Raw genomic sequence first — 25,720 nt, 5'->3', positions numbered from 1 at the left:
CTGCCTGCATAAAAACAGTATCGTAGAAAGAAAAACGTCAAACCTATTCAAATAAACTAATTTTGACAGTGTCCTACTGAAATTGCGAAATATTTTCCAATGTGATGACCCACCATTATGACCTCGTGTTAAATGATGAGCTACATAAGCAGATCACCAATCACAGCCTCAGGCCTGGGATGGACCTCACCAGGTGGCCTCTCCTGACTGTCAGCTACCAGAGCACAGGGTCTGCTGTACCTTCCACAGCACTTAACACAGTGGCTTGCACATGGGAGGAGCTCAGTGAACATTTATAAAATTAAACATCTCCATTCCTGGCTCTAACACTAGGCAACTCTTTCACTAACCAGTTTTCATTTTTAACAACCTCAAGAATAAGATTAATCCTAAACAGAAAAAAAAAACCTTACATCATATTATTTTCATCTGCAAAACATAATTATGCTGCATTAACAGTGTTAAAAGACTTAGCGGTGACTCTATGAATACATTACCTACTTTGGTGGGACATTTTCTTAGAGAAAGTGAAAATCCAGAGTGGGGAGGTGATGCTTGCTCTTTGAGAGACCTGAGCCAAAAACAATCACAGTGCAATAAAGGGAACAGTCACATAGAAATGGTGTTCTGATCTTAAATTAAGTTCTTCCAACAGATTCTGAAAAACTGTCATTACAACCACAGAGCCACCAAAACGGCCCTGGGCAAGAAGCCCACTGCCAACAGCTCTCCTCTGTGCATCCTTAGCCCGGGGAAGGAGGCATCAATTCCTCCTTCAACTTGTAGGGTCTGTCCTGCTTGCCTGAGCTATTGATTAATAATGTTCCCAGTTTGCTTTAGTGCTTTTCAGAAGCTGTCACATCCCACCTCTGGCTGTGACATGTGTTTGATATCAGGAAAGTCATCTCTGCTTTGGTTGTCCTAAATATCAGGCAAGCACTTAAATAGCTATATCCCAACTCAGCGTAGTAAGGGAGATTGTAGACAGGACTGCTTTTGGGAAAAATGGTAATTCCTTGAGCAGCCTCACCCTCACCTTAGCCAGACTTGGGGAACCCTCTGTCATTAGGATCTCTTCCTTTTCCCAGGTAAAAACTTGCTTGTAGGACAGGATCTCTTAAATTCATTTGAAGGTACAAATTATTGATAACCCAATGTGTTACTACTCACAGAGGATTTTTTTTTGCATTTTAAAACAGATAAAAAGTCTTAACCCAAAGAAATCGATTATAATTTTGAAATTTCAAGTACCAGGGGGTAGACAGAAAACATATGTTTTAAATAAGATATGGAATAGGGGAGGGGGTGTCTTCTGAAATTATGCCATGGAAATAAGCCCACTCTACTATGAGTATATTTAGGTTTTGATTACTTGATATCAACATAGATGCTATAATGGAATCATAATTGCAATATTACTATTGAAATGACTTTTAAGACAATTTTTAAAATGCTCAAGAGGAAATATTTCCAAATATTAAATTAGCCAGTGTTTGGTAAGAAATAGGACCAATTCAGGTCATTAAGGAAAAGCTCAATTTAGAAAAAAATCTGTACAGATGAACTCAGGGTCAATGTTTGCTAGAATATTTTCATTTTATTTCCTCTTAATAAGCAGTATAGATTGATGCACTCAGGTTGGCTTTCAACAAACATAGGTTACGTGGTTGCCTGATTTGTTTTCTTTTGATACTGAAATAAGCTGAACATTTGTATCTGTTTGGAAATGATTTCAGGTCATTTTTTTATTCTAAACACATTCTGTATTTTTTTGGTGGTTACAACTTTCCCTTTTGGATGGCATCTATACAGTTCATTACCATTTTAGAGAAATCCAAGCATTGAAGCAACTTGAGTCTAAGTTGAACATGCAAGCGGTTCACTTTGGAATACCTGCCCTCCCACCACCTCCAGGCAATAGACCCTGGATTTGTCTTCCGCATTAGTCATCCAAATACGTTTTTATTAATAGTCTGTAGGGTTTTTTTTTTTTTTCAGACTTTATTTTTATGAGAAGTTTTAGGTTTACATACAAATTGAGCAGAAAGTACACACAGGTTCCATATACCCTCTCACCTCACTCCCAGTTTTCCCTATCGTTAACACCTCACATTAGTGTGGTACATTTATTACAATTCATGAGCCAATATTGATACATTACTATTAGCTAAAGTTCATAGTTTACATTAAGGTTCACTCTTGTGTTGTCCATTCTAAGGGTTTTGACAAAAGCATAATGACAGGTATCCACCAGTACAATATCATACAGAATTGTTTTACTGCCCTAACAATTCCCTGTGCTCCACTTATTCATCCCCCCCCCTCCACCCACGCTGCCCCCAGCCCCTTGCAACTATTGATCTTTTTACTGTCTCTGTAGTTTTGCCTTAGTCTATAGGTTTTTAACCATATGTATAAGACAGGGAACACTTTGGCTAGGGTGGTACCATAGAAGTAAAATAAGGGGATCTAAAGATTTACCATAAAACACATTCAATTATAGCATAGGAACTATACTATTTTCACTAACAGTAGATGCTTCTATTTACTTTTTATTCAACTAACATTAATTGATAACATACTATGTGCCAGCACTGTTTTAGGAGCTAGAGATAATGGTATAAGCATGACAGACAGGGTCTCTGCCCTCATGGGGTATACATTCAAATTGAGGGGAAAAGGAGGACAGAAATTAAACAAAAAGTCAAACAAAATATTTTTCAATACTGCTAAGTAGGATGATGGAAATCAAACAGGGCTATGTGCTAGAGTGACAGGTACGGACAGTCATTAGGGAAGGCTTCTCCGTGGATATGACATTTAAGCTAAGAATTAAGAGATAAGAGGCAATTATCCATGCAAGAGACGACTATTCCAGGCAGAGGGAACCACATATAAAATGGCCTGGAGTTAGGAACAAGCTTGGTCTGAGTACAGAAAGCAAGCAAGCCCATGTAGCTGGGGGAGTGAGCAGAAGAGAGGGTCTGGGGTGAGGTTGGGAGAGCAGGCAAGATAAGTAGGCAAGGCCAGACCATAAATGGCCCCATAGGCCACAGTAAAGAGTTTATTTTCATGGGAAGCCACCGGAGGATGGTAAGCAGAAAAGTGACATGATCTGATTTATGTTTTTAAATGATCACTCTGGATCTGCAGAGTATTTTAGGAGACTCTTTAAAATAAATACTAACACTAATACACCAAGAGCATTCAAGATGCCAACCAATGCAATGCAAAACCTAGAAACTAAAAATGGCTTTTTTATTTTCAAGGCCACTATTGTCATGACTTGCATCTGGTCCAACCCACCCCACCCCCTAAAAGAAACAACCAACAGAGACGTCAACAGCGTTTTCGATCGTTTCCACAGTCTGCTGAGTTTACCATTTAGTATAAGGATATTTGCACTCAATTCCCTACCAAAATGAAAAATTATTTCCATAGGGAACTATAAATGAAGACATCATTATAAGTATTTCTGCTTTCCACTATAGCCTTTGATTTTAAGCTTCGGAAAACCATGCTATGCTTACAATTACAAATTGCATTTTAAAAATACAAATGAGAAAAGGCTTATGTTCAGATTCAGCTCCAGTAGATAAAACTGAAAAAATAAAACACCATCAGACACTTGGAGATGTGAAATGGCAATGGGCCAAACACACTTCAGGTGATTTTCTGCTTCTTACAGGCCCAGCTCTGGGGGACCAGACTCCCCTCTCAGTGAATGATTTTTCTCGCTTACCTTAAAAGGGCCTTGGAGGAATAAGTGATTGCCACCGTCTGTCTCTATGGCAACAAGTACCCTAATTTCACCTCTTAGATGGCAATTATACCTATTCACTGAATAGCTTTCAGTCCCTACTTTTATGATGAAAAAATTGATTTCATGAAAAATGAGATACAGGATATAGGCGAACTTTCCCCCAGCAACCATGAAGTACAGTTCATAAGAGGTTCCATCACCCATAAGCAGAATACACTCTAAGGGATTTTCTTTTTCAGCTGTAGAACGGTTATTCTAAACATCTTTTTTCAAGTTGTTTTTAATGAGAAAATATTATTCTTTTGTTCCTTACCATTTATTTTTATTCAATTATGAAAATCAGTCAGGTTCATTGTAGAGTTTGGCAAATACAGAAAAAAATATAGAAAAGCATCAACAAGAAAATAAAATTCACTCTCATTTAAAAACAATCACTAACAATATCATGCTAGTATTTTAGATGTGTATAAGTACAATTTAAATCCTATAGTGTATACTTTTTTATAACCAGACTTTTTCACGAAACATATCATAAGGAGTTCTTCACATCATTAAATATTCTTCTAACATATGATTTTAATGGTTTCAAAGGAGTCCATAATATAGTTTACTATATTTTATTTAACAAATCCCTCTATGTTGACATAATTAAACATATACATTTATGTACATCTCTATTGACTTAGAATAAATCCCTGGAAAGGAAATATATAGTTCAAATGGGATAAACATTTTAAATTATATTGCCAAAGTTTTCTCCCCCAAAATTATATCAATTTATTTTCCCACTAGAGGTAGATGGATGAGAGGATCCATTTCCTTAAATTCTTTATCAGAGGTACTTTTTTAAAAAGAAAAAAAAAATGCCAATTTGATGGAGAGGGGAAGTATCTCACTACAATTCTTTAATATCTTTAATTAAAAGCTTATTTTAAGGTTAAATATGTTTTTACATTTTCATTGGGTTCTTTTTAGGGGAAGGAGACACATGAATTAGAAGAGATGATTTTCAGCTCAGCACATAGTGCCTTGAAATAAAGACATTTCCCATTCTCCTTTGTAGCTAAGTGTGGCTATGTGTCAACTCCAGAATAATGAAATATAAGCAAAAGTGATCTATTCTATTTCATAGAAATGTACTTAAAGAGAGAGGATATGCCTCTTCTTCCTCTTCATCATTCCTGATGGTTGGAATGCAGATGTTAAAGTGGGAGCTTCAGCAGCCATTTTGGACCATGATGATGGTCCAGGGATGGTGGAACAGAAAGCTAGAGGGAGCCTAGGTTCCTAAGAACTTTGCAGAAGTGCCACCCTGGTTGGCTGGTCTCCAGATTTTTATGTAAGAGAATAAAACTTTGTATTTTTAAGCCACGATTGATTTGCATTTTTTGGTTCATGAAGCTGAACTTAATCCTGATTGATGTAAGATTTTTTTTGCCATGTTTATTTTCTTATCTATTTTTAAGTGCTTTTTCTGTTTTAAGGATATTTACACTTTATCTGGCATACATGTTACAAATTTTCTCAGTTTGGCATTTCCTCAATTTTTTTTTATGGAGTTAGGAGATGCAAAAATATAGTAATTCTTAAATTTAATTGCTACATAAATTTCATTATACATTCAGAAAAATCAGATAACAGTATTAGCTTAGAAATAAAAATTCCAGAGAAATATCTTGTCTCAACCATCATAAGGCAGCACTGAGAAATAAGTTTACTTTCTACAGGTGTGCAATTAAATGATTATATTGCAGGCTAAAGTCACTTAGATGATGAGAAATTATGTATACTTTTGAGGACTGAATCAACAATTCATTCTTTGCTAAAGCAGAGATTTTCCATTTGCAACCTGTGGAGCTCTGGGTTCAAAGCATTGCCTCAGAGTCTCAACTGCAGCTTAGCGGAAGCTGAGAGGACCAACTTGGCCTGCCACCCCCAATCCAGGTTTCAATGGCAATAATTTTGTGTTATTCATTAGAGTTCCATGAAACAGCCCCTTCCATACAATCTCCCACACACAAAGATAAGAAAAATAGCGTCACAATTTCCTACCAGATCGTAAGCAGCCAGCATCTTTTTCTGCACATCTGGAATTGCCCCCAGAGGCTCCAGATAAGGAAAGCTGTCCTTCATCACGAGAGAGACTGAGGGAGAATTGTCACCCGTGATGAGCCGAGAGGACAGGGTCAACAGGCACTGCTTTAGACTGGCGATTGGTGGAAGTCCACACAGCTCCTTAACAGACACAATGGCATTCTGTGGGGAAGAAAACATGGAGTTACACTTCTGACCACACACACATCACCCCCAGCACTTCCCGGTTTACACAAAACTGTGTTCATAGAAAGTATACCCTTAAATACAGATATAATGTGGAGCAAACTGGATTATAACCAACCAGAAATATTGCGTTATGCACAGAGATAACACAGAGCTATTCACTATTACACTTCATCTTTCTCAGTTTTTAGCAACCAACACAAATACGTCATAAAGCAAAGCAGATTGTGACCTAAAGCTGCAAATTGCTTTTCAAAGCAGAGCACTGGAATATTCACACAAATTAGCATTGGCTGGTCGTGAAGATCTTATCTGATTTGTATCATGATGATCATAAAAACATGTCTGTGGTTGTACATTGGAGAGCACCTCCTTTGGGCTTTTCCCCTCAAGGGAGCAGGCTGCCATTACTCACCACATTGCATTTAACTAACCATCAATGGTATTCCTTTGTCATCCCATCAGAAATGCACGTGACAGACACACATACTAAAGCATATTTCATGTTGGGCGACGTTTATCCATGTGACAAGCTTTTAAAAAATCCATTTGAAATAAGAATTATGACTATTTTATGTTTTATTAACAATGAAGAACAATACCTAACCTATTATGTGTCTTGTGAATTTAGTGACAATGATGGTATTCATTTTTCTACTGATTAGGCTCTAAATAATCCTTAACCCAAAAGAGTTTCTGTTGAGATGATACAAATTATCAGTACTACCTGGAAAAACTTTATCCACAACCAACTCTCCTTAATGTGTATTTTAAACATATAATATATGTAAAAGATATATTTCAAGAATTATATCAAAATATATAAAATCTACTTCTAATATATAAATTTAGGTGTAGAAATGATTTGTAACTAATCTCATATATGAATTTATAATAGTTAGAGAATTATGTCAGTAAAAGTCAGGTAGAAGAGGCTAATATTTGGAGCCTGTTTTTAAAATAGTGGCTAAGGCACCCCACCTCAAATTACATGCTTACAATCTAAGGATTTACATATGACTTATGTACCATGCTATTTTCCACCACTTTGGCTATTTAAAATTTATTTTAAGCCAGTCCTAGAATTTCCCTGTGAAATATTGTAAAAATAAAGTTTTCACCAAGTCATGGGTTTGGGGTTTGGCATCACGTGACTATAAACCATGAATGATCATGGTCGTAGTAGTAGGCAATTCTGGATTTAAAGCCCAACATTGCTATTTATTAACTGCAATATTTGGGAAATTACTTAAGGTTTTCAAGCTTGTTTTCCATCTTGAAAGTGGGGATTTTTTGGTGAGGGTTACCGTAAAAATGTTAGCTAAAGGAGCAAATAAAGTGCATTGAAAAATATTCCTCTCCTGTTTTGCTCTCATACATAGACTGCTGCTGCTTCTGCCAGCCAAGACCTCCTTGCACATTGCAGAAACTTAGGATTTGTTGTTGACTGCTTCTCAGTGACATTGAGCCTAGAATAAGTATATTAAATAATATTGATGAAAAAAGTTTGCAGCCATCTCTGATTACAAGCATTAATGAAGGGAAGGAAACTAACGTTGAATTTCTACATGCCAAGGCTGGGCAATCTACATAAACTCTTCCTTATTTCTCATTATAATCCTGTGAGGTAAGTATTACTATTTTTCTTACCTTATGTGGAGAAAACTAAGGATCAGAGTTTGACTATGACCTGAAATAATTTGCTCAAGATCACATGGGGATAGAGTTAAATCCAGAATCCACAATCTTTCAATTAAACCACATTTTTAAGAAAAAATAGTTTTCAGCAAGTTCAAGTGCTAAACTTTATTTGTTTAGTTTTGTTTGCTCTTGCGGGGAGTAACTTATTATTACTGTTGTTGTACACTTAAACAACTAAAAAGTAACCTAACAGATGTTACATTTGTTTCGTACAACTTGAAATTCCATTTCATGTTCACATCTGCAAATATTTTACACATATACTCGTAATCAGTATGCGTGTTTGTATATTTAATATTTTATATATTACACACACATAATATTTGATATTCTACTCTTTTCACATTATTTTATACACATTACATATATCAATTTGGTTATGTACTAGGGACGTTTAATGGGTATACAGCATTTTGCTACGTTGATACTCCATTAACTGGCTTACTTAGCTCAAGCCAAATGTAACACAGTATTCACAATTAGAAACGTAAAACATATTTGCTTGATCACAGGCAATACTGAACTCAGTTCAGTGGTTCATGGATTTACACAATCTTTCTGATAATTTTTTGAGGAATCAGATTTATTAATAAAACACAATGTTCACCAGTAAGAGAGGAGAGGAAGAAGTAGGGGCAGGGGAGGAGAATATGGAATTTTTCCTACCTGCATATTTTCTCTCATATCTATGGCTTCTCGCAAGGGATGAACTGCTATTTTAAAGATGTCATCTATGGTTTTAAGACCGATATTCCTGAGCATGGTGTATTCCCGAACTTTCTTCCCCATTCTCACTGAAAGGCTGCGCTTCTGTGCCTTTCCTCCTCCACTTCGATTAGTTATTGCTATGTGGACAAAAAGGGTTACGTGCTCCATGATGTCACCCACAAAGGAACGCAGGGGGACATGCCGATATCCAGGCTGCAAACATTCAAATGGTATTGTGTATTGCCCTATAAACTCATCCCCAATGTAGTCATCATCCAGAACGACAAAGCGGATCATGGCCAGCTCAGGTAGGTTTACTTGAAACTCAAAAGTTTCATCAAAAATAGGATTATCACTGTTTTGTTGTACGGTTTTAGTTCTTTGTTCAGAACAATCTGCCGGAATTCCATGTATCTCTATACAAACATAGGGATCTATGACATCCCCTTTGGCACAAGCTCCCTTGGGCTTTGGAAAATTCTGACCACTGATGATCTTGATATGAAGAGCCAGAGGAGACACCCCAGGTACAATGCCCTTTGTATTGGCGCTGAAGTAAGAAACTTCATCTCGCATGATAGATGGCCTCAGAACATAACCACAACCTCCATTTTGAAGAAACCAGCCCGTGTGAAGGTCCATCATTGGACCTGGAGTCTGAAAATTCATTGCCACAATCTGACAGCCACAGTTCCAAAAGTCTTGTGGATTCAAGTTACTAGAATCAATTCTCATGGCACTTGGATAGATTCTTGATAAGAACTTCTTATTATAATTTACAAAATCCTCTGGGTATTCATTTGCAATTCGGCTGGCCTCTGTTTCACTAAATGAACAAATTTCCCAGTAGTTTTGGCTTTTCATAGACAGTTCAAAATCCCTGTACTGAACAGATTGACAGATAGATACCAAATCAGAGAGCTCCCTACACAGCCAGACTTGTTTCTGCTCACCATTGTAATCTACTGACATCCTTCGTGACATTTCAGCTTCTTCATCTTCGTCTGTTACTTCTCCTTCTAAAATATCTGTATCAGAAGGCAATTTCTTTCCTTTCACAATGATCATTCTTTTTAATTTTTCTGGTGATGGGAGGTAGGATTCTGATGGCAAAGGTGCTTCAGTGTAGAGTTTATTGCCAAAAATCTTTTTCATCTGTTGGACCATTACCTTCTGCTGTGGCACGGAGCAGTGATTCCCCAAGCACAGAATGAGTGGGTACTCAGAAGCAACAAAGGCAAATTTATTTATCACCTCTATGACACTTAGAAAGGAAAGGTGTGTCGTCATGTTATTTCGATTACATAGGATTGGTTCATTGTCTGAACCGTCACTTACATCAAGTTCAATGCTTCGACAGCCCATTTTCAGAGCTCTGACATACCCGTTAATATCAGCCGGCCCCCTGAACTGGTCTTCTATGAGATAGGTGTTGTGAGAGGCGTTGATGTAGTAGTGAGATAACGGCTGGGTCATATCTTGGGCAATATTTTTTTGTTCAGGATCAAAAACGTCACATTCTGGTGACAACAAATACTGGGTAAAGCCATCAATCGCGAGAAACCCTTTTTGACGTCCCTCTTCAGAAAGTTCATATCTCCGAATAATGTCTAAGCACATATCCTCAGTGATATGGGTGACTCCTTGCTCAGCTTCCAAAAAGAGCATCAGATCGTTGGCATCCAAATATTCTTTGTTTTTAGATATCTGTACAAGTAAGAAATACACTTCCGGTCTAGTGCAAAGTTCACAAAAAGCTTCGCAAAATTCCTCTTCTGTCACCCGAGTGGTTAGTTTTTCTTTGCTCTTCTGGATTTCTTTAAACTTTAACCTGATCTTGGATTCCTTCAGGGTAGGGTTGAGTTGTTTTATTAACTCTACGGAGGTGTCTTCTAGCATAATCCCATTCCCATCAACATCTGCCGCTTCAAACACTGTTTTCAACCACATGAACCTTGGTGTGTTCTGGTTGCCCTCTATAAAATCAAGTGGTTGCTTACTCCGAGAAACCAAGTATCGTAACCCTGATACCCAGATATTTGCTACGTCTGCTGAATTGGCAACCAGATCCAGAGACTCGTAGTTTTCCCCGTGGAGTATGGAAAAGGCACAGTCCTCACAAATCTGGTCAGCAAGGCCATTGTTTCTAAATGTTTCTGTGTTCTTGCCCAGTCTGATCTCTTTTATGGCAGAAATATCAAGCTTAGCTTTCTCAAGGTCTTTCTTGGAAGGTTCCCAGCGAAGAGCTTGGAGGTCTGTGTCCAGGGTGAAAAAACGGTTGTAAATGCGAGAATTTGGCCGGACTTTCTTCAGTTCACAGCCAGCTTGCATGAAGCTGATACAGTCACTAGCGCTGCTAATTTTCTTTTCCGATGGCATGCTGCTGAAAGACACAGTTTTCTTTCTTCCACCACATTTTTGGTTTGAAGGATCCTGTAAAATAATTTGAAAATAATCAGTTTCCTTTAGAAAATAGACAAATTCAGTAACACCCTAGGAACTCCTCAGATTCCATTCAGATATTATGATTATTTGGACAGAAGACTAGCCTAAAATTTACCTTTTCACTGTTTCAGAAAAGAAAAACCACTGAGAAAATTGATATTATTAGGTTCAGAAAAAAGCTTATTTTTCAAATGCCTGTATGTTCTTTGGCATAAAATCAAGTATTAAGTTAACTGCAAATCACTGTTATTTATTCATTAAAATAGATGTTCTAGGAACCCTACATGTTCGTATTTCGACTGCCTAATGCAAGTCCCTATAGATTTGTGAAAGAAATTAAGCTGGATTTCTTTAAAAAGTTTTCCTCATTTATACTTTGCAACAGTTTAAGTTTTATACTTAAAACTAGTTCGAATAAAAGATTTTTGCCTTAACACACTTTACATCACAAAGGGCTTACAATATAGCTTAACTAAAAATCACTTTTTTTCCTCAAATTATTTTGAAGAATATAAGTGTCTTGAAAGTCAGACTGAGAGCTACCAATAGACAAATGACTCTCACTCGAGCAAATTTTTCAGACTGAGGTAAATAATTTAAACGAAGATTATGAGCATTCACACCTGCATTTCAGTATAATGCTATTGGCAGCCACAGCTTAGAACCAAAGAGAAATATGAATGGCTCCACTAACTTTCAAGGTTCTTCCAACATAAACAAAATTTCAAAGCCTTTTGCCATAAGATTTCCCAGGGGACACTTGCACCTTGCCTTTTCCCATTTCGGTAAGTGTCCTTGGATCTCAGTCTCACAGAACCCCGGTCTCCTCAGCCCACTTCACCTTTCCCTGCTCAACACTGACAACAGGGCATGGAACGTCATCTGTTTGGGCTAGTGTTTCTTTAGCAGGTCAATCATTTCTTACATCTGTTTCCTTCTTGGGTGCCTCTAGGCCTTCTCACCTATTGTCTTTCCTAAATTACAGGTCCCCCCCTGAATAGTCATGATTATGAGATGATGGATTTCATCTAGTCCTGGACTGTCCACTGAGTCTATCACTCCCAATTCATTTACACTGAACATCTGACCAATGCCACTTAAAACTGGATATTTCTTTATACATTCCTGTTCAGATCATAGACTCAAATTAATAATGGTCCCAACCACATCATCAATTCAGACAATTCCCCCAGGAACAAATTTCCCCAAAGCATCTTACTGCATGTTTATAGTGCCCTATTTGATAAGCATGTCAAGGAGGCAGCAAAGTGCAGTGTGCAAAAGGCATTGTCCTTAGGACAAAAATAACTAGCCTCAAGTTGTGATTATCCCACTCACTAGATACATGACCTTGGGCAAGTCACTTAGCCTCTCTGAATCTTAATTTCTGCTTTTAAATAGGATTTAATAACCCTTATGTATAATAGAGTGTTATCATGAGACTCAAAACAGAAAATGCACATGAATATTCTTTGTAAACTGTAAGTGCTTACAAGCTTATTCTTTTTGAAGGGAGAGGACCATACACTTGGTCACTGCAGGACCATCAGCAGGCACTGACCAGGATATTGGGGGTCAGAAAGAAGTTGATTCATTCCTGACTTCTGAGCATTTAAAATAAATCTTCACTGATAAACTAAAAATGTTTAAAAACAGCCACATGATATTACTATTTTAAACATTGAAAATTCTAGCCAAAGTAGTCTGGGCTGTCTCCTTCACTGGCATTCTTTTAACACAGGGTAGACTCTCTCCTCTAAGGCCTCATTTAATTGTAGTCTTGCCTGTAAGAACCTTGCTGTCCTATGATTCAGGAAATGGCAGGATGATTTATTATTCAATTGACTAAAACCCTGCCTGTGAAAAGGAAACAAAATTTGCTTTAGTTATGGGATGTGGGTGGGATGATGCATCAACTCAAATATATATCTGATCTTCAAGTGACAAAGATATAAATTACCCAATTTAGGTTAGAGAACATTGTCTCTTGGTGCCCTGGCATTTAAAAACTCAGCTCCTGCTTTTCCAGAGAGTTGTTATTTTTAATTATCCCATCGTGGTCAATTTCCTCTTCCATAAGTTAAAAAAAACAGCTATAAATCTTCAGCTGTTTACACGCAGATGAACTATTAGAACATATTTAAATTTGTCACAACCCACATGCTCAGAAATATCAGGTGTTTATGTGTATTTTCCACACCAACAAGGCAGGCACCTAATGGCACTAGTGAGATGGCATTAATCTACCAAGAAAAATAAAGAGGGAAACTGTGAATTCTGATGGTAAATTAGACTGTGAGTCAGATTTTAAAGCTACCATTTGACTAGCCTTTCAAGCTAATGAGATCTTTCATATTAAAAATTATTTTTATATAAGCAGATCATGTTCCAAAAGGATTATTGTCAACAGAGTTATAAAACCTCTAATAGTTCCTAACAAACCTTAAATGGGAAATTACTGTTCCTCTAAATGCATGTATATAGCCCCTGTACCAACCTCCACAGCCTAATGCACCGCTCTCGACTTGAGCCACTGTTCGTTTATGAGAACAAAACTACTGCTGTCAGAATAGCTTTCTCTCATAAGCCTCTCTTCTTTCTGGTGATATCTCCTTAATTCAAGACTTTCTCTCCAAGTAAGTTAAGCCTTCAGGAGAGAAATGTTTTATATCTAGCCTACAAAAGAATCCACCTGCCCCACATAATGCGTATTTCTTGTTTTGACCTGCAATTCCTACACGATTTTAAAACTTATCCCAAAACACCTGAAAACTTGGAACCAGTGGAAAAGATACAACGTTAGGTTGTTATCTCACACAAAGGACAAAACCTAAAGTTATTACAAGGCCCCAAATGAGCAAAAAACTGGCCATAGCACATGTGAACAAATAATTAGCTCGTCTGCTGTTAAATAGAGCCAAGATTATTTGTATTCAAAATATACTGGAAAAGTTTCAGACTCTGATATTTCTCTAGGTCTGTTCTTTCAATGATCATGCTATGCATTAGCTCTGAAGAGTTGGGAGGAGGGGAGACGGAAAATGTGTTAGAGTGGACAGGGAGAATGGAGGACTCCAAATCTCCTTCTGAACTTCTTCACCATCATGGCCTCTTTGCAGAGCCCTATACCCCCACATCTTTATTTCCCTCAAGAAGATCTTGGCAGATTGGTGGTAGGGAAGGGGGACTGTTCATGTAAACAGACAGGGGATATCCCCAACTGGAAATAGTTGAAGTGTTGGTTATAGAACTTCCTTGTCGATAAATACAAAAAATATTTGATGATGAAATTAGAGCAAATCCATTGTAATTATCTGTAGACTGGGAAGACAGGTCCTTTGGGCGCTTTCCAAGAGAAACCAAGTTCGTCATCAGCTCAGGTGCGCTCTTGTCAGCTTCTAGCACATTAGATGATTGAATTGACTCTAATGACCATAAGGTCCATCCAGGAGATTATTATAAAGTGAGGACTTTCCATTCATTTCAAAGCTAAACTTCCTCACTCTGGGAGGAAAGGAAAAGGCTAAAGTTCCAATTCCTCCCAAAATTTCTCTTAGAGCAGCTTACCAAAAAATGTTTAAATTTATTAGGATGAACAGCACATTGTGATGCCTCTGTCCCCTAAATTAGAGCTTGGTCTCATATTCTAGTGGGTCCAAGAATTAGGCATTGAGCTCAATCCTTTCTATTTCCTAACATTCTGTGTTTAAGTTTCCAAATTATCATTTCACAAGAAGTGATTACATTTAAACAAAGCTGAATAATAAAAACAAATAAACCAAATTGTGTTTATATGGTCTCTAAACATTTCTAGATAATACTTTACATTTTGGATCTACTCTCTTCTTAAAATAATTGCTTTATATTACTTAAATTAGTACTTTTTATAAAGGATTTAATCATCAGAATCAAGAAGAGTCTCATAAACTAGTAAAGTAAAATAGACAAATGTTTTACTCTTTTATTAAAACAATATAAGACATCAATTTGTCAATGAGCACTGTTTCTAATATATTCCTATCATAAAGATTCCATCTAATCTCATGATGTAAGGGTTGATTTCTAATCTTAGAAATAATTTCAAAATACTAGGGAGAAATGGCCAAATGTTGTTTTAGTTTTTTTTAATTTTTCATTATTTTCTACAACATTGTTACTTATCTACTACTAGGAATAGGATACCACTCATGATTAAATGAGATTCCTACACAACAGTAAAAGCTTGATGGCTCCCTAAATATGTTTTATTAAACTAAAATTGGAAAAAAATGTTCCAATAAGCCAAATTTATAAACCTGTTCCCATAAGTTCCCATTGGCATTTGCTCTCTGAGCCCAACAAGGTTGGATATGCCGCAAGTTCCTTAACAAAAACTCAACAAACAGAACCATTTTTCTTCAGAACACACTGATCAGCCCCAGAGAGAACTCTGCTTGCTCAATTGCAAGCACAGCTTTGGGTTTCAATCACGAAACTATTGAATTATTTCAATATAATAATTTCATGAGAAAAAGTATACTAAAGCAGCATAAAAATGTGAATGTATCTAATGCCACTTAAAAATGTTTAAAATGGTAAATTTTATGTTATGTATATTTTACAACAAAGAAGAGTATACTGAACCACCATACAAAAATCTAAGAGTAAAAGAAACATCATATCTACGTTTCCCTACCTCCGACCTGACAAACATGTTTAAACATCTAATTATATCATCACGTCTTCTTTTCATTTTCTTGGCAAGTTGCTTTTAAGCAAACTAAGATGCTTAGAACATAAGATGATTCTTTGTTAAAACAGAACAAATTTACAAAACTTTAAAGAATAGCAATCAAAATACCAGTTGTCAAACTGCAATTAGAAGGAATCTTTGTTTCATAATGCAGAAATCCAGCTACATAAATGCAGATACACTAAAAGTGTCACTTTTTCCTTTTAGTATAAGGGAGGGGAAAACACTTATTTTTGAACAGTTCTCTTAAGAAAGTCTTCACATAAAAATTTAATAGATAATAACTAAAAAAACAAAAATATAGGCACATAAATCTTATTTTCACCATACGGATCCTATCTTGTTCTTATAGACAACCTATGAACTATAACACCATACTAATGATATTCATTCTGGTTTTATGAACTTCCAAGCAAAACTCAGAAATAAAAGGTTTGGTTAATACATGAAGTCTTCAAAGGATTGTGGATAATACAGTCTAGAATCCAAATGAGCCCCAATTGTGGATACTGATAGGCCTCTGGTCTCCATTCTTCATTCATTCATTCAACAAACAATAATAGGTACCTACTCCATGCTAGGGACTAGCACAGTGTAGAGTTTTGAAGAAATTAATAAGGTCTGATTTTTATCTCAGATAGTTCACTCTGGATGTGCGCTAAAAGGACTTGATATGGACAAAACTGAAGATGGTACAGTAGGTGACCACAGCAGCATTAAAGGAAAGAGAAGGTGATGGCCTGAGGTAGGTTACTAATAAAAGGCATGGAGAGAAGTGGGAAGTATCAAGAAATATGAGGTAAAATCAGAAGTTCCTGACTGGGTCTAGGATGACTCCTAGGTTTCTGGTTTGAATGACATGTGAGTAGAAACATCGCTGAGATATGGAATACCAGGAGAGATGAAGTTGAAGGGGAACTAAGTTTACTTTGGGCCACGGTGGATTTTAGATGATCATGGGCCATCTAGGTGAAGAGGCTGTGCAAAGAAGACCTAAAAGAAAAGGTTGAGAGATAAGAGAACCAGGAGCATGAGCTCTCACAGAAGCCAAGGAACAGACTTGAAGGAGCGAGCGCTGGACAATAAGAGGTTAAAATGGCTTATTGCATTCAGCTGCTAAGATGTTTACTAGTAATCTTGATGAGAGAATGCCTTATGTTGCCTTCAGGCTGGTGAGGATAGGGGCAAGAGCCCAGCTGCAGCCTGAAAAGAGAGCAAAGGGTTCAAGAAAGGAGAAGAGCAGGTACAAGGGTCCTTTGGCGGGAAAGAAGGCCAGGATGACTATAGTATCATAAGTGAGGGGTAGAGTGGCCCCAAATAAGGCTGGAACAACAGGCAGAGGCCGAGAGTGAAAATCCAGGAGAAGACTATCTTCCAAAATGCTGGCTTTATTGACTTGGATCAGTAATACCTCAAGGAATGGAATTCAGATCTGGTGTATACATTAAATATATGTAACGTATACATTTACCTAATGTAGCCTGTCCAATGGGCCTATGCCCAAAAATACACCCAGGTTGGGCAGTTAGGCAGTCTAGAGAAAACCCATCTCCACACACAAGGCCTAACTCTTCACACAAAACTCAAGGAGGTGGGGGAGGTGTGTCCTCACTACATCTGTTGCCTTCACCTTTCAGGTAACTATAGAATTACAGTATTCATTCCACATTAAAATTCCCAAAGTAAAGTAAAATTCACAGTAAACTCAAATTACTTAATGCAAAGCCACAAACAGGTGACATAACTACGTCTGACTAACACCATGTGACCCCCCTAACGTCACTCTGTGGTATGGTGGAGGTGGAGGCCCTGATATTCACTGCTGAGAAGAGGCTGAAGCCTGACCCCAGCTCTGCGAACCACAGGCTCTCCTTGGTGGCTCCCTAAGTCTCATTGGTAAGAAGCTGAATAGCTATTTTGTTATCCATAAGGGAAGCATTCATTCTCTACACCATCTTATAATTCAACAGAATTAATTAACAGCAATGCTAAGTGTATGCATTCACATATCTCTCACCAAATTAAGTTTTATGGCTGTATTTAACGTTATATTTCATTTATAAAAGGTGATCCATTTACTAACACGCACTAAAGCCATCTCCTTTAGGAAACCTACTCCAATATGTACACGCTGCGGCGGGGAAAGGAAACCAATTGAATTATAGGAAGCCAGCAAGCCTCTAGACATTCTCTTGAATGACATCTTCTCTGAAATGATTCTCCTTACTTGAAAGCAAAAATAACCGATGTTCTATAGGCAAAGATGCGGAGAGATAATAGAATGAGTCCATTTCAGGGTGGGTTCTTAGTACCATTGATTTGTTGTGTAGAACAGAGCAAGGTTCCATTTTGCCATATTTCACTGCAATCATTCACTCATTAGAACTCATTAAGAAATGCCTCTAAATAAAAGTGATGATCTCAAGCTCTTCTGTGGCATGACTTCTATCCACTTAGAGTTTTTCTGCAAGTATGACTCTTACTATGCATGCCCAGGTATTATTTCAAAATACAGCATTTGCTTATACAAAGACTGACTGAGCACCTACCATGCGCAAGGCACTGTCCTAGTGATTTGTTCTTTAAAGCATCATTAATCCCAACACCAATGGTGCCTAGAATAAATACTTTCTCTCTATCACTCTTTTAATGTATAGGTTTTTATAACCGATGAAATTAGTAAACAGAATAATGACAAAAATCATCACATTTAATAATTAGAGCATAGCATATAATGAATGCTTCTAAATAAATAATAACAGCTTTAAAAAACTTTAAGGATGTTTGAGAACCAAGATCACAAAGGGGCACAAGAGCTGATGAGGCAACATTAAAAAGAAGTACTACAGCAATTATGTATAGTTAAGTTATATCTTTAAGACTAGGGCCCTTATTGAGATACTTAAAACCAAACAAGAAACAAACTAAGCATTGAAATTTTCAAAATCTATCAAGATGGGCTTAGGAAAAATAATTTTAAAAACATTGTCAGGGCCGGCCCTGTGGCTTAGCGGTTAAGTGCGCGCACTCCGCTGCTGGCGGCCCAGGGTTTGGATGCCGGGCGCGCACTGACGCACCACTTCTCCTGCCATGCTGAGGCTGCATCCCACATATAGCAACTGGAAGGATGTGCAGCTATGACATACAACTATCTACTGGGGCTTTGGGGGGAAAAAAAATAAATAAAAAATAAATAAATAAAAAATAAATGAATAAAAGCATTGTCATTTAACAAGAAAACAAAAATGACTTCCACATGGATCCTCACTATAATTTTACATCATGGAAAAAATCTTAAATTACACAGCTCTACCTGGGACTCCATTATTCCTAGATGTGCTAGAAAGACCATGCCACTAACAGTGTAATTTGTAAGAGTTTGCTGCAGGGAATAATTTTACAATGTCTCCTAAGATAACGGGAAAGCAAAACCAGGATTAAGAAGTCACGTTCTATCATTTTCATTTTTGAGATCAGGTTTCTTTATCCTCCCCTAGACCATAATGTTTGTCACAGACTAAAAAGGCTTTGGTTTGAAATTTTTAACAAAAACTGGGTAGAAACTGACTCAAAGGAATGGTAGGAATAACAGTAAACGAGACCAAAATATCTTTTCTGAGTCACAATTTAAAGAACACCATATCTTGATTTATATATTTAAAATGTTATTTATTCAACATCTGAAACAAACCTACTATATGACATTTATTCAACCACAGTGGAGTAGAGGTGACGAATTACCTCTCCTTGAATCTTTTTCTATATTCCTTCATCTCTGTAATTCATTCAAGAAGCAAAATCATTAAAACCTAATGAAAATCACTGACCTTTCATTGTAGATCAATGCTAACAGGTAGAATCAAAGACTGTTTCACCTGTTTGGGATTTTTTTTTCTTTTTTAATGAGGAAATTAAGTCCATATAAGTCAGGAGACCTGGCCACAGAGGAATCCAGGTAGATAATGGCTTTGGAAGCCTGTATCTCCAGACACCCAATTCTTTCTATTGTTCCATTGATTCCTGCCATTTCTGTTTTCCCCACAGCATTAGGGCACAAACATGCAATTGTTCATTGTGAAAACTCACTGACTGATGAGGTTTCTGTTCTCAACTCTGATTTCCCCTCAAGTTCACAAGCATAGATGCTCCTTTATGTGTCAACTGCTTTCATGGGTATGGCACTTAAATCTTAGTAATCTCCTCTTGCATCCTACACGATCTACTTTGTATACAGTTACAAGGAACATTAACACTCCCATTTTTCTAGTCAAAAACATGACCTTTTTCAACTAACCCTACTGCTGCAATGTGTGGTTTTGTTTATTATAAGTCACAGGAGGATATGCTACAGCGCTGTGCCTTAACAGCGCCAATATGAACAAAATGAGGTAGACACCAATAACGGTCATCCGACAGCTACTCCATGGCCTCTGAGGAATGACATGCTGCTATCAATCCTGTTCCTCTAAGACAGATGTCCACCTCACACTCAAAAACACTGCATTTAAAATTCATCAGTAGCCAGTGCAACTCTCAGCAGAGGTGCCAAGAGCCAAGTGGGCCTGGAGACTGAGATATGATTCGGTCCTTCCTCATGAGACTCCCTGCACAGCAAGGCTCAGGAATCCTGGCTGAACTTATGCCAGTGCCAACTTTGTTGTTTCTGGTGTGAGGATTAATCAGAGGGGCTCTTTATGGAAAGCAGCATGTTATGGTCCCTTTAAAAAGAAAATCTATAATGAAGAATATGTAAATGTATACTTTTAATACCTACATCTAATGCATTTCTTTCAGCGTATTAGTGTAGAGATTAAATGTAATGCCCTAATTATTTCATAGGTATTAATTAGAGCATCCATCAGAAATTGATAAATAATTAGTTGGGCCTTCAAATCTTATTTTATTTATAATAAATAAAAATTTTATTATAAATAAAATCAAATTTTGTTTCTTTCATTCTAAATAATGTTGCACATTTACTTACACTACTTTATTTGATGGAACATTATTAAATGGAGTTCATTTCACAAATGTTCCTGACAAAATTTCCCATTGTCCTTTGTGTACTAAATAGCCAGTTCACAGAATAGTTTCTCTGTTGTGACTTTTCAATTTCTAATGCTAATATTTACCCTCAAATATGAGAACCCAATATACCAATTACATTGATTTTAGTCACTTTGGAATTTAAACATATTCTCCAGTCATCTAAATTTGACTAAAGCATATTTAAAACTGAAAAGGAAATACCCAGTATATTTCAATACTATGTGAGGGCTACCATTTGTTATCATAAGGTGTTATTGGAGCTGAGTTTCAGAAACAGATGTGATTTATAAAAATAAGAAAATCATTTAGAATTTGAAAGTTGCTAGAAGAGCAGATTGTAAAAGTTCTCATCACAAGAAAAAAATTATAACTATGTGTGGTGATGGATGTTAACTAAACTTATTCTGGTAATTATTTCCCAATATATACATATATAAATCATTATGTTGTACACCTAAAACAAAAACAATGTTATATGTCAATTACATCTCAATTTAAAAAAATCATTTAGAGTTATATTAGCTTAAATGGAAACGAGAGATATAGTCAGCCTTGCTTCAGAGCATAAAGTTCTATTAACAAAATAGACTTTGAAAAATGGTCAACTTCCAGGAATTCATAGTTTTCTGTGCAATATTTGGTAAGGACAAGATTTCAGATTATATAGATCATTTATAAATTCCAATTAGGGTACACATAAAACATATAACTATTAATGTTATTTCTTAGAGATGGAATCAGTGCTATTGTACTATATAGGAATAGACACATGCAGGTCTCTCATTAAGAAAAAAAATTTTACAGGAGATTTAAAAACAATGTATTTATTTTTTAAAAACATTTTGTAAATGTGTGTGACTTGGGACGTGGAGATTAAGTGTCGATTTTATAAAAGCATAATTCTATTCAAACTTAAGAAACAATTCATTTATAGTGTAAATTCATTTTTCTCTAGACTTTGAGAAGTCTAGTCTACCATTTAATAAATGGATGTATATATTAACAAAGGGACCATTTCTTGATTTGTATTAAATCTTTATAGATTCTAAAACTTACATTTAAATTATTTTAAACTTCCCAACTGAATATTTCTTCTGTAATAAATCCCTAAGGGCAATCTCTGAGCTTTCTATAAGGTAGATCCCTGAATCACATATAAAATGGAAGGTGAATTCTCTTGATCCAATGCAATGTGCAAACACATCCTTAATATTTTTTTCTCTTATAGTGATAATAGAATATGCCCTTCAAGACTAGTTACCATAGACATATAAAAGCTTTGGCTCAAATAGCCAACTTGACTTGAACATCAAGATGAATCTGATTAAAGGTTTCATAACTTCCGGAATGGCTTAGAACCATCTAACACTTTAATCCTTATTGTATTATCTCTGATTAACTGGACATCAGCATCTGTCCATGGGGAACAAACAGATGGCAGACCTCAGAGAACGCACATTCTCAGCCCAGAGACTCCTTTAGGGTGAACGCCCTCCCTCCCCCATTGATATCCACGATCAAAGTGGAAACAAATCTATTGTCTTAATTTAGAAAAATGTAAAAGGAAACTATGTAAGGATAATTTTTATTTGAGATAATAAAACTCCAAGTCCATAAAAACCTTACCAACAGAAGCTGATGAAATAATTAAATTCCTTCTCCCCAAAGCACTAGATTGGAAACTAATGGATTTTACTTTCACCATCACCACTTTCTTGCATGACTTTGTGCCAAGGAAAAAGTTCTATGCCTACTGATTTTATTTGCAAAAGACTATAATAATTCCTGGCCTAATTCACAGGGCTGTGTGATTCAAGGATCAAACGAAAAAAAGCATGCTAAAAGCACTTCGAACAGCATAAAATACCAAAACAGTGAATTATAGATCCATCTTATTTATAATATAAGTAAAATATGGCAGTGTATTAAAAGAACAATAAATTCTTCAAAAATTCAGGTTTATTCCAGGAATGTAAGAATGGAACAACATTAGGCAATCCATCAATGTAATTCAATAAATAAATAGGTTCAAATAAATAATTTGAACATAATTTTAGACATCTAAGCCAAAGCAATATGGCAAGGTTAAGAAATTAAGTATAAAATAATGTAAAGAAGGTGAGAGATCATTACTACTTGCAGAGAATATAATTGTTTACCTAGAAAATTCCAAAAGATCAACTGAAAAATTATTAGAATAAAAGTGATGGTGGTAAAATAAAATATAAATATAGAAAAATTAATAGCTGTCTTATACACCAACCTGCTTTTAAATGTAATTGCAGGGGTGGGTGGGAGTGAGGGCAATCTCATTCAAATTAATGACAGATATTATAAACAAGCCAAGAAAAAAATTTAACAAGATACATGCAAAAACTATACACAGAATTTCATTTCATTTAAAGTCAAAAAAGGAAGGATCAAATAAATGCAAACAAAAAATTACTTACTGGAAAGATAATATTGGCAAAATTTAAGTTCTTCACTAATTAGTAGACAAATACAATAAAACCGTAATGAAAAGCCCCATGGGATTGTTTCAAGGGGTAGGGGTGGAAGTAGCATTTCAAGTAACAAAGGAAACAATGTATTATTCAATTATTAGTGTTGAAAAATTCACTATCCATTTGAACAGAAAAATATAACTAGATTTCTGCTTCATGCCAGACCAAAAAATAATTTTAGATGGATTAAAGATTAAATAAAACGTAGAAGTACCAGAAAAAAATGCAAATATATATTTGTATAATTTTAGGGTGGGGAAGATCTCTTCTTAACAAATATATCAAGGCCAGAAACCATAAAGGAAAAGACTGATAAATCTGACCACATAAAAACTTAAAACTACGTCCAAATTTTTTTAAACAACTCAAACTGAAAAATATTTGCTATGTGTTCCTTAATTTATAAAAAGCGTTCACAAACTAATTTTGGAAAAGACAAATTCACAAAATTATACAACTGCTTCAAAATTATATAAAAAGATGCTCAAACACAAATAATTACATGTACATATACATATACACAAATAAAATTATTATTTTTGCATATCAGATTATAAAGGTTTAAAAATGTCAGGTTATGGGGAAATGGAATTTTCATACAATGTTATGTTGAATATAAACTGGTACAACTTTTCTGGAAGAGAATATGTTAATATGCTTCAAAATGTTAAAGATGCATCTACTTTGATCTAGCAATATCATTTTTGAAAACTTATTTTAAGGAAATATTTGAACAAATGGGCAAAGATATATATATAAGGCAATTCGATGCCACTCTGTCAATGATATAAAAAAAAATAGAAATAAATGAATAAATTAAAAACCCATCCCCAGTAAATATTGGCAAAATAAATTAAGGTACATTCATGCACTGGAATTCTATGCAGCCCTTATAATGGATGACATAGATCTACAAATTTTAAAATGGATAATGTGTGTGTGTGGGTGTGTGTGTCTGTGTACTTAAAAAGTAGGTAATATAGAAGGGTACATATGGTATGAGATCTCATTATTTATATTTGACAAGACTGGAAAGATATATTCCAATTGGTAATGGTGGTTATCTCTATGGAAAAAGGAGCAAAATTATGGAATTAGTTTTCACTGTCCTGCTCAAATTATTTAAAATTAGCATATATTAGCATATATTATGAGAAAACTTATTAAAGATATTTCCATAGCACTAGTCCAATAATTACCTCATTAATTATCAGAAAGATGCAGAGATTATCTGTAGAGATAATTAATGATATCTATCTCTTTAAGACTTGAGGCATAACTAAAATGGATAAAACTTCAAAGTGCATGGGTTTATTTTTATTAAAATAATTACAGTGCTGTTGTTTTAGGTAAATACAATATTTTAAATATTTATTGTTCTTGGTATTAGGGAATCGTCAACGCATCCGTAGTATAGCATGGCAAAATATCCCTTAAATATCATGATAAACCTTCAATTTGAAAATTATTGTAGAATCTTACACTTGAGAACTATCAACTTTAATTAGCCTTGGTGAAAAGAATGTCCAACACACAATTCAATTTTATAATGTACCTATAAAATTAATCTCATAAGTACTTAAACAATTAATTTAAATGAAAATGTATGTCTCCTCTTAAATCAAACTTCTGCTACCTCTAAGCTTTGAGAGTAGATATAAGTAGATGAATGTTCCCAGAGGAAGAAAAGGAGATTAAACTGAGATTTCCTGACTAGTTGCTTAAATCAATTTGGTTTCAATTAAATGCACTCCACTGATAATGAGATTCAAATCTGTTGTATTAAATTAGGACTTAAATATATTTCAAAGAAATTGAACTCAACAAGAATTCCATACAGGTTAAAAGAACTATAATCTTTCAGAGCACACAACCTAATTGTAAAAATTTCTACTATTTTCATCCAATACAAAGTGTAGCCTTAAAAGTTCTTCATTAGGGGGCCGGCCCGGTGGCGCAGGCGGTTAAGTGCGCGCGCTCCGCTGCGGCGGCCCGGGGTTCGCTGGTTCGGATCCCGGGCGCGCACCGACGCACTGCTTGGTAAGCCATGCTGTGGCGGCGTCCCATATAAAGTGGAGGAAGATAGGCACCGATGTTAGCCCAGGGCCGTCTTCCTCAGCAAAAAAAGGAGGAGGATTGGCGGATGTTAGCTCAGGGCTGATCTCCTCACAAAAAAAAAAAAAAAAAAAAAAAGTTCTTCATTAGGTAGCCTTGGCCTATCCCTCTATTTTCACATCTAGATATGTGATTCCAAACTTGCCTGTGCATTCTGTCCTTCTTAACACACTCCTAAGTGTTCAGAAAACATATTATAGTGCAAAAAAGTGTCTTTCATTGTCTCCTAACCCACATTCCTTTATTTCTTTAATTATAGCTATAGAGTCTCTTCTTTAATAGAGGTTCCTTGTCTAAACCCAACTAAACTCAACTCACCAAGTAATTTCTGTCCATCTTGGCCACTTAAAACACTCTTCTACCAACTGCACTTACCTCTCTACATTTAACTTGTGAATCTTAGGAAACCCAACCAATGAACCC

The 25,720-nt window shown here is 35.9% G+C and overlaps 1 protein-coding gene across 3 annotated transcripts in view; it reads right to left on the bottom strand.

Moving 5' to 3' along the window:
- PLCL1 (phospholipase C like 1 (inactive)) overlaps positions 1 to 25,720 on the bottom strand; it is a 325,277-nt gene that overhangs the window by 56,285 nt on the left and 243,272 nt on the right. For all 3 annotated transcript variants that reach the window (XM_058549516.1, XM_058549515.1, XM_058549514.1), the window contains exons 2-3: positions 8,411 to 10,885; positions 5,816 to 6,019 (exon numbers count right to left, since the gene is read on the bottom strand). In XM_058549516.1, the coding sequence (XP_058405499.1) occupies positions 5,816 to 6,019; positions 8,411 to 10,831 (2,625 nt within the window). In that variant the 5' untranslated portion in view covers positions 10,832 to 10,885. The remainder of the gene's footprint in view (positions 1 to 5,815; positions 6,020 to 8,410; positions 10,886 to 25,720) is intronic.

The sequence above is a fragment of the Diceros bicornis genome, chromosome 10 (assembly GCF_020826845.1).
Source record: "Diceros bicornis minor isolate mBicDic1 chromosome 10, mDicBic1.mat.cur, whole genome shotgun sequence".
NCBI lineage: Eukaryota > Metazoa > Chordata > Mammalia > Perissodactyla > Rhinocerotidae > Diceros > Diceros bicornis.
Note: the sequence above shows the minus strand (reverse complement) of the source record. Positions and strands in the feature narration are given on the sequence as shown.